This window comes from Caloenas nicobarica, chromosome 27, assembly GCF_036013445.1.
Source record: "Caloenas nicobarica isolate bCalNic1 chromosome 27, bCalNic1.hap1, whole genome shotgun sequence".
NCBI lineage: Eukaryota > Metazoa > Chordata > Aves > Columbiformes > Columbidae > Caloenas > Caloenas nicobarica.
In genome coordinates this window covers 5,118,478-5,128,820 of record NC_088271.1, presented here as the reverse complement: position 1 = coordinate 5,128,820, position 10,343 = coordinate 5,118,478, and the positions used below count along the sequence as shown (strand labels likewise).

At 50.0% G+C, this 10,343-nt stretch overlaps 1 protein-coding gene across 1 annotated transcript; it reads left to right on the top strand.

Annotated features, from left to right (window-relative positions):
• Positions 1-609: 609 nt before the first annotated feature.
• LOC135999246 (butyrophilin subfamily 1 member A1-like) lies at positions 610-9,604 on the top strand. Its single transcript, XM_065652816.1, has 11 exons — positions 610-760; positions 1,423-1,527; positions 2,778-3,125; positions 3,906-4,187; positions 4,629-4,733; positions 5,301-5,321; positions 5,931-5,951; positions 6,886-6,906; positions 7,404-7,424; positions 7,839-7,871; positions 8,726-9,604. Exons 2-11 carry the CDS (start codon positions 1,440-1,442, stop codon positions 9,241-9,243), a joined length of 1,458 nt encoding a protein of 485 aa, XP_065508888.1. The 5' UTR covers positions 610-760; positions 1,423-1,439; the 3' UTR covers positions 9,244-9,604.
• Positions 9,605-10,343: the final 739 nt, after the last annotated feature.

The window sequence follows — 10,343 nt, the reverse complement described above, 5'->3', positions numbered from 1 at the left end:
ACCCTGAAGCTGTCGCGGGTGTGTGACCTCATCTGACACTTGAGTTTGGGAGCTCCCTCCCAACGTTCCTGCAGTGCCCCCATCCTGTTTGCATCAGGGGATCTGCCACATCTCCCCACTTCGTCCAGCTGCCGGTGGGTGATAAGAGCCTGCGGCACCGCTGGGTGCCCAGAGCCCTCCTGGGCCAGCAGCACCATGTGCACCTCCAGCCCGGTGGGATGTCACCTGGGGACTCCAGCCCCAGAGCACTGGCCATGCTCTGGGTGTCCAGGCTGCATACGGTGATGAGGGAAGATGTCTGGCTCCTTTAGCTGCTGCTTGCCCAGATTTGTCAGGCTGCCCGTGGATTTCAGGGTGGTGTTTGCAGGGCATGTGTTGCCTCGATTGCTTAACGGTTGAATGGGGGACAGCAGGTGCTGGGCTTTGCATCCCCTCCCCAGTCCGCTGTCCATCGCTCCCCAGGCTGGGGCAGCCGCCGGACGAGGCTGTGATGTGATAAGCAGCTGCACCGGCTGCCTGTGGGCGTTGCCAGAAGAGCATTTCCAGAGCAAAAGCATTGCCAAAAAACTGCAGATCACCCAGTGACTTTCATTTCTGAGCAGAGGCAGCTCAGAAGAAAACAAGTGATAGCCTGGGATGCAGAGTGACATTTTCGTTTGGTTTTCGGACAGCGGAAGACGCAGCTCAGACGGGGTGAACCCCGGACACTCCGGTGACTGCCGAGCAGCTCCTGCCCCGTGAGAGATCTCGGTTCCTCCAGGTATGTGGCACCTCTTGCAAAGCTGCAGGTTGAAATCGCTTTCTGCTGTCTGCCAAACTTCGTCATGGTTTTCACCACTTTATAACAAAGCTGGGACTAAGTCAGTGGGTGATAAGAGGGTTCAGAGCAGGGCCAGGTCCTCTCCTGGCTGGGTGTTGAATTAATGTTCTGGTTATTTTGCTTTCCCTGGTCTGAGACATCATTGCGGTGGCAGAGGATGTGCGACTGAGTCCTGAATTTGTCCCAGATAAGATTGTGTGGCAACAGCTCAGCGCATTGGGTCTAGGTTTCTCCTTCTCATGCTGCACCTTTCCATTTCTTTCTCAAGGCTGGATAAGAAAAGCAAGTGCTCCGTATTAAAACAATTGCCACTTTGTCAGGGAATTAGAGGAGATGTTGCAGCTTGTCCTTTGTTTCCTCATGGGAAATTCCTGCAACTTTTATTACCAGTCAGATACTTTGTATGTAAAGCACCAAGCAAAGTCAGGCTGATGGTGGAAAATTGGATTCAACCTTTCTCTGAGCATCTGAGGCTCTTCCCTAGCCATTATAAAAAGGGGCTGCAAGCAGTAAGAAAGCCCCTTAAAAGTGAGTTCTGCCTTTTATTCTATTCCCTTGTTTCTCCTCCCTTTCAGCCCTTCCCTCTGTTTCCGTGTCTCCAGGTTGTGCTCCAGGGAAGATGATGCTCTCCAGTTTCCTCCGGTGCTTGGCTCTGCCGGCTTTTATCACTTATGGTTTAGTTTTCCAAGTTCACGAGCTGCACTCAGGTAGGCATCCCTCTGGTTTTTGCTGATCCCTGGGGCGTTGCTTCCAGCCTCAGTATCTTCCCGGCTCCCGATGCAGCTTCTCCCCACGAAGGGCTGAGCACAGTGCAGGCTCAGGGCCTTGGCCATGAATCTTGCCCATGTCTGAGAGCACCAGCATCGCCCTGGATCCTCACTGAGCTCTGGGGGACATTAGATGGTGCCAATGAGTTGACTGTAATTTGCTGCCATTTCCCTCCCCACTCTCCCTGTTTCCAGCATGTGTGTCATTTCCCAGTGTGTCAAAAGTTGCAGCACAAGAGTTTTTTTTGCTTTTGTTTTTCTGTGAGTTGAGTGGCCAGCTTATTAATAAGATATTTCTTTTTAAATTTCCTACGATGTTTAGAGCACATGAGACATTTTTATTTTCTGTTGTAATAGGTGCAAATAGCTGAGGATTTTTGAGGGTTTTTTTGCACCCCAGTTGTCTATTTTTTCTCCAACCACTCACCCAAAACCACGGAATGTCAGGGACTGGAAGGGACCTTGAAAGCTCATCCAGTCCAAACCCACTGTTGGAGCAGGAACACCCAGATGAGGTTACACAGGAAGGTGTCCAGGCGGGTTGGAATGTCTACAGAGAAGGAGACTCCACAACCTCCCTGGGCAGCCTGGGCCAGGCTCTGGCACCCTCACCGGGAAGAAGTTTCTCCTCATATTTAAATGGAACCTCCTGTGTTCCAGTTTGCTCCCATTGCCCCTTGTTTTTTCATTGGTTGTCACCGAGAAGAGCCTGGCTCCATCCTCCTGACGCTCACCCTTTCCCTATTTGTGAACATTAATGAGGTCACCCCTCAGTCTCCTCTTCTCCAAGCTAAAGAGCCCCATCTCCCTCAGCCTTTCCTTGTAAGGCAGATGCTCCACTCCATCATCTTCATGGCTCTGTGCTGGACACCTTCAAGTCACTTCTTTCCTTCTTTATCCTGCTTTCTCCACACCCTCAGCAGCACAGGCAGCACTTGACCCTTGAGAGCAAACTCTTTTAGGGATCTGAAGAACTTTGGTGGTAGCGCAGGACAGGGAAGCATGTGCTGCACAGCCGGGGTCCCTCTCCCAGCTCCCATAATGGCTCATCCCCCAGCACGGTGACGCTCCAGCACAATGACATGGCACATGGCACAGGAACCATCTGCAGCAGTAGTCGCTGGTTTTCCGAGCTCGGTCGCCACAGCAAACTCACAGTTATTTCTTCTTCCTTTGGGGTTTTCTCCCAGCTCCGCTCAAAGTGATGGGACCCCCCGGCCCCGTCACCGTGGCCATGGGCGAGGACGTGGTGCTGCCCTGCCGCTTCTCCCCCGTGCAGAGCACACAAGACATGGAGGTGACCTGGTTTCGGCAGCAGCTCTCGCCCTTTGTGCATCACTACAAGGGGGGCCAGGACCAGTACCGGGACCAGATGCTGCAATATGAAGGGCGCACGGAGCTGTGGAAGGACGGACTCGCCAAGGGCAGCGTGAACTTGAACATTTTTCGTGTCCAACTGTCTGACAGAGGGAATTACACTTGTCTTGTTCTCAATGGCTCGGACTATGACGAGGCTGTGGTGGAGCTGAAGGTGACAGGTCTGTACTCCATGTCCCAGGTGCCTCTGATTTACTTTCTCGTAGTCAGCCTTCTTCTTCCCTGTCCTCCCCAGCAGCAATTACAGGTGGTTGCTTTGGAAATAGGGTTTTGTTAAGTCCCACAGTTGAAAATATCATGAATGTTTCAGAAATGTACAATTGCCCACCAAGCAACCGCAAACAGCTCACAAGATATGCTACCCACTTCAGAGGTGTTCTTGAAATAGTTTTCTTCATATATCTGCACCAGCTCAGGTTGCTCAGAGCCCCGTCCAGCCTGGCCTGGGATGTCTCCAGGGATGGTTCAGCCACCACCTCTCTGGCCAACCTGGGCCAGGCTCTCACCACCCTCAGGGGCAACAATTTCTTCCTCATGTCCAGCCTGAATCTCCCTCCTTTAGTTTAAAACCATCACCCCTTGTCCTATCGCAACAGGCCTTGCTCAAAAGTCCATCCCCATCTTTCTTATTGGCCCATTTTGAGCACGTAAAGGCCACAATAAGGTCTCCCCGGAGCTTCTCTTCTCCAGCTCAACACCCCAACTCTCTCAGCCTGTCCTCCCAGCAGAGCTGTTCCAGACTCGGATCATTTCTGGGGCTCCTCTGGCCCCTCTCCAGCAGGTCCATGCCCTGTTGAAATGAAATGTCCTGACCCCAGCTGACACTTGTCTTAAACCAAACCCCGGGATTTGTCTGTTTCCAAGTCCATCCCTTGTCAGGCAGAGGGGCAGCCAGGCCACCCCGTTCCCGCAGGATCACTGGGGTGTCTGTGTCCCCGCAGCCAGTGGCTCTGCCCCGCTTGTCGCGCTGGAGCGGTACCAGGACGGGGGGATCCGGGTGTCCTGCCGCTCGGCCGGCTGGTACCCGCGGCCCCGGGTGCTGTGGCGAGATCCCCATGGGCAGCATCTCCCATCCCTCTCGGAAAGCGTCACCCAGGACCAGAGCAGCCTCTTTGCAGTGGAAAGCAGCATCATCCTCACCAGGGGCACGAAGCAGAACTTCTCCTGCTGGGTCCGACACATCCTGGACAGCCAAGAACGTGGATCAGCGTTTTACATCTCAGGTGAGGTGGAGACGGGGGTGTCACCCCATTATCGCTGCCCACGTGGTGGCGCTGGGGACACAACACTCACAGAAAATTTGTGGTGCATTTGTCAGGCTGCGTGTTCGGTGCATCCAGTGTTTTCTGCACCGTGCAGCTATCTTTTTCTCAACGGAAATGAAAGCATGATTTAACTAGAAATAATTTGGCTAGAAATTTTTGCTTTAAAATATCCCCCACAGTATATGCAGAGAAAACATCGTGTAGCATAGAAAAGTGCGAAATTGCCGAAACAGGTTTTTTTTTCTTTGATTTTTTGTCACTTTCTGGAGTACAGTCAGGATGTGATTTTCACCCCTGATGGGATTCAGACCTGCGATGAGCTTGTATAACACAGAAATAATCCATTTCCCATTGCTGCTTGCGGAGTGACCCAACCCCTTTGGGGGTTTTATTTTTCAGATCCCTTTTTCCATAATGCCCATCCTTGGATAACTGCCCTGGGCGTGTTCCTGGTTGTTCTGGTCGTTCTCCTTATTATCACTGTTTATCTATTTAGAATTAAAGGTACTGTCCTGGCGCGGTGTTTGGGGTGGGAGATTGGTCCTGTTTGGCCACCTCTGGTTTTGGTGGACAGGTGGGTTTGGGAAACTCCAGGATAGTCCTGGAGTTTTGTCTCGGTGTCTGGGACACACGTGTGGTGCCAGGGGGCTTAAAGATCCAGGGATTTACTTTCTGGCAAGAAAAGAAAGGTTGTTTTTCCAACAAAAAGGTAGCAAAGAAGGACATGGATATTAAAGCAGCGTGAGCCACACTTTCATATGGCCCTGAAAGGGTGGATCCTTCTCACAGAAATGGAGCGATAACTTGCCTGGTCCTGCAAAAAAATCCCCAAAAACTTGCACTATTGAGGGCCTGGCATGTCTTCCTCCCTTTCTGAAAGACAAATAATACAGTGGAATAAAGGACACTGAAATCCTCTACTTCTTGCCAAACCGAGCTGAGCCAGTGGGTTGCACAGGCACCGCAGCACTGCCAGACCTCCGGTGGCTTTAACTCCTGCTGTGGTTTGACCAGGGCTCTTTGGAAGGGATGATGTTCTCAATTATTTACATTGTTTTCTTTCCTTCATAGGAAAGCGTGAGGAACAAATAGGTAAGGTTTACTTTTTATTTCCTAGAAACTGGATAATTCCTTCAAATGGGAGAATTCATGGAGATGTGCGGGAGGGAAATGGTTTGGCTAGCAGCTATAGAAAATTGTTAAATCAGTTTAGGAAATGGTGTTGTAATTGTAAGGAAAATCATTGCCAAACCCAAGAAAGCACAAACAGATGTTGTACCAACAGTGAATTTTGCTTTTCAAAGGGCTCTCAAGGTTCTTCCCAAAGCTGGTAGAAGCTTTGGGGTAGCACATTTCATTTTGCAAGGGCCTCAGCTGTGTCTCAGCACCAAGGAAACCCAGGGGCAGGATGGTTCTGTAGCACTGAACGAGAAGTTTAACCCCGTGCTCCTCCCTGGTCCATGCAAACCTGCCCCGTCACCGCTGCCCTGGAGCTGCAGCCCTGGCTGGACTCTGCCCGAGGCGGCTCTGGGGAGGGTGGCCAAGAGCTCCAAAAGTCTTGAGCAGAAAGATCTTGGGGAGCTCCTGGGCTGCAGCTTTTCCATCATGAGCGATTTCAGCCTCCTCCCCACCCCAACAAGTGTATCAGTGAAAAAGGAATGGGCTTTGGTGGTGATGCTCTGTTCTGGTTTTGTTTTTCAGCGATGCGAGAGGCAGCACTGCGTAAGTCCCACTCCCCGTCTTCCCGGTGAAATCCTCTGTGAAAACTTTCAGACTTTGTTATTCATCCTCTCATTCTGTCTAAATGTTACTTTACTTCTCTCTCCCTGACACCCTGATCATGTGAAAATTTACTCTGAAAGTCATTGGAATTTTTTTCTCTGAGTTGTTGTGAATAGGTTTTAACATGCTCATAGTGAAATAGTATGGAAAACATATTGAGTTTTTTATTTTAGGGAGAGATTATGGAAACGTAGGCTGTTGAGAATTTTCTTCTAAAAGTATAGACTGTTTGCTTACCAAGAAATTAAGAAAACAAAGAAATGAAGACAGCATATTTGTTTGGTTGCAGCTCATAGAATTGCCAAGAAAACTTTCAGACTTTGTTATTCAACCTCTCATTCTGCCCAAATGTTATTCTTTTGGCAGACACTTTACTTCCCCCTCCGCTGACCCCCTAATCATGTGAAAATTTACCCTGAAAAGTCATTAGGGATTTTTCCCTGAGTGACTGTCAATGCTTTTAACATTCACATCTTTTTAACTTAGTGAAATAGAACTGAAAACATGATTGGTTTTTAAGGATTTACAGAAACCTAGACTGATGAGAATTCTCTTTTAAAAACTTAGATTGTTTGCTTACCAAGAAATTTAAAAGAAAAAGAAGAGTGTGTATTTGTTTGGTTGCAGCTCATAGAATTGCCAAGAAAGCTCTTTGGCTATTAAAAGTGAGCTCTTGCTAAATTGCTACCAATACAGGTTGATGGGGAACATCAATACAGGCCCAGCCCACTCAGGAATCAGGAGCATCCTTGCAACCAGAGTGTCAATCAGCACATCTGCCCCCTTTATCACAGCCTGTGCTCACCTGTGTGTGGTGGGATCCTGGGGAAGGGGCTGTGTCAAATAGTAACTTGTGTTTCTCTTTGTTGCTCAGGGGACCGTGATGCAGAAATCGGTGAGTTTCCTGTTCCTTACAAAGGATTTTTCACAGAGTCTGTACAGGGGGGTGGGTTTCTGTTTTTCCTTTTCACTGTTAAAGTGCAAAGTCAACCAAAAAGTGGTTGGTGGGAAAAGGAGAAAAAAAGGGAGTGAATTTGACAATTCAAGGTGATTGAGGATGGTGTGTGGGGTTAGGGATGGGTGACCGCCATGGTGGCACGGGCAGGGCGAGTGCCCTGTGCACCCTCACTGCTGGCACCAGGATTTGGTGGAAATGCTGAGTAACAGGTCCCCTTGTAGGTGAGGGACCTCCCAGAGACCTTTTCCTGCCCCAGATCTGAGCAGCTCAACCTGCACCAGCACCTTCTGAGCTCCAGGCTGGTGGTGGGAGAGGGTTTTGCATTGCCAAGCGTTGGCAGAACTCCCCTCCTGCCCGTGCAGGCAGTTACGAGTGAGGCTATATCCCAATCAATATCCCTCAACCCACTTGTGCTGATTTGTCTTCTTTTTCAGAGAAGCAAGCTGAAGAACTTGGTGAGTACCATTCTCCTTCCTACATGGGACACGTTTGCATTGGGCCATTTTCTCACCTGGGTTTTGCATCTATGTCCTGGTTTAGGTTTTCCTTTTGGGGAAGGAACAGGTAGCAAATACCAAACTCATTTCAGAAACAGTACTTTCCTCTGTTCTCTATGTGTTTTTAAGATATTGCCTGTGATCCTTCCATACTAAGAAGAAAATTCTTTTACTTTTCAAAGAAAGTACAAACAGACCATAAATAGTAAGGACAGCTTTGAAGCTGTGTGCTGTGACATGACTTTCACAAATACATCGACAATTCCGAAAATGTGCAACTGCACTGGTGTATAATTATTTTGAGCTAATCCAGTACAAGTGTGTTCAGATTACCTCTCAACTGTGTTTTTTTTTTTTCCTTTTTGTTTAAAGCATGGAGAAGATATGCAGTACCTATAGAAGAAGGTAAATAAAGTTTGGTCTTTTGGGGTGCTGAATCATCTTCCCTGCTTTAATCTCCCTTCCTGGTAGTTCCTCTGCCACAGCGATGCTGGTGGGACCAGGGATGCTTCTGCCAGGCCTCACTGTCCAGGAGGGCGCGTAACACTCAGACCTCTTGTTTGTTTGGTGCATGTCCCAGTCTCAGGACAGTCTGGAGAGTCCTGGTCCTCAGTGCGCAGTGCTGGCCACACTTTAGACATGGGGGCTTCTTCAGTCTGAGGAGCTGGGTCACTTTAGCTTGGAGAAGAGACTGAGGTGTGACCTCATTCATGGTTATCAATATGTAAAGGGTGAGTGTCAGGAGGATGGAGCCAGGCTCTTCTCGGTGACTATCAGCGACAGGACAAGGAGCAATGGGTATAAACGGGAACACAGGAGGTTCCACTTAAATTTGAGAAGAAACTTCTTCCCGGTGAGGGTGCCAGAGCCTGGCCCAGGCTGCCCAGGGAGGTTGTGGAGTCTCCTTCTCTGCAGACATTCCAAACCGCCCGGACACCTTCCTGTGTAACCTCATCTGGGTGTTCCTGCTCCGGCGGGGGGTTGGACTGGATGAGCTTCCGAGGTCCCTTCCAACCCCTGACATTCTGTGATTCTGTGTGATTCAGTGTGGAGTTCTGCTTGTCTCCTCTTCCCGCTGTGCTCAATGTCATCTTTCCTCTTTTATTTCTGCTCCTTGCACTAACATTGTCACCTTGTGCAGCTTCCCATGCCACAGTCTGCCAGCTATCGTTCGCACTTTCTCTTCCATGTGCAACCCCTCCAAAGCTCTTTCCTGGCGTGAGCTCTGCCCTGATGTGTTGACTCCATCTCTCCTGCAGTGAAGGTGGTTCTGGATTCAGACACAGCCCACAGCGGCCTTGTCCTGTCTGATGACTGCAAAAGTGTGAGAAGAGAAGAGAAGCCGCAGGACATCCCTGACATCCCCAAGAGATTTGACTTATGGCGCTGTGTGTTGGGTTGTGAAGGCTTCACCTCAGGGAGATGTTACTGGGAGGTGGAGGTGGAGGACAGAGGAGGATGGACTGTGGGGGTGTGTAGAGAAGATGTGAAAAGGAAGGGCGAGATTGTGGTTAAACCAGAGGAGGGTTTCTGGGCAGTGGGGCAGTGGGTAGGGTGCTTCCAAGCTCTCACGTCCCCTGATAGCACTTTCCTTTCTGAAATACAAGCTCCCAAGCGGATCCGGGTCTCTCTGGATTATGAAGAGGGGCGGGTGTCATTTTTCAGTGTTGATGGGAACATTCCCATCTTCGCCTTTCCACTGACATCATTTGAGGGGAAAACAGTCTACCCTTGGTTCTGGCTGGGGTCTGGGACACGGCTCAAAGTGTGGCCTTGATGAAGGGGAGGGAGCAAGAGAAGGTTTTCTAGGGGACCTCGGCAGTTCAGACTCACAGCAGGATTTAGGTTGGAAGGAGCTGGTGGAGGTTTCTGTTGCATCCACCTCCTGCCTGCATGGCTACCCTCAAAGTGGCCTGAGGTGTCTTTGAACCTCGTTCAGCTGAATTGTGTAGGACGTCCAAGAGTGGAGATCTCGTTACCTCTCTGGACCTCTGGCTGGTGCTGCACCTCTCTCAAGGGGAAGAATTAGCCCTTTGTGCTTGAACAGAGTTTCCCCAGTTGCAACTCATGACTGTCGCCTTTCATCCCCGCTCTCTACCAGTTGAACAACACTCTCACTGAAGACATTCCTGCAGCAGGGATCGCTTTCTAAATGTACAGAATAAAGTGACTTCAGTGGGATTTGTCTGTGTGTCAGCACCAAATGTCTGTGTCCAAGGTGTTGCCTCCACCTCCTTTTAGTCTGTGAGGAGTGTCATAAGAAAATGGCTCACTGCATTCTACAGGAGACAATGAAGGCACGTATGTCAGTGGGTCGGTCCATGGCTGTGCGTGTCCCCAGCACAAGTTCAGGTGAGGAGCTCACCTGTGATCTGGAGACACCTAACACTGGGAAGTGAATCCCCCCTTACAACTCTGAGTAGCCTGAAGCAGACTCAGAATGTCCTTTGTGTGTTGGAGAAACCCAAATTTCTCATGGAGAAAGGTGCACCGTGCTCCTCAGGCCAGGGGCCACATCGTTGCATGTTTCTATGACCGTCAGATACCATGATCCTCTTCCTATTTTGGATATAAGATGAGGGCAGGGCCTGTTGTGACAGGTCAAGGGGTGATAGCTTTAACAAAAGGAGGGGGATTCAGGCTGGACATGAGGAAGAAATTTTGTCCCCTGAGGGTGGTGAGAGCCTGGCCCAGGTTGGCCAGAGAGGTGGTGGCTGAACCATCCCTGGAGACATCCCAGGCCAGGCTGGACGGGGCTCTGAGCAACGTGAGCTGGTGCAGATGTCCCTGCTCATGGCAGGGGTGGCACTGAGGGAGCTGGGAAGGGCCCTTCCAACCCAAACTGTTCTATGATTCTATGATTTCCTCTCCCCTGCC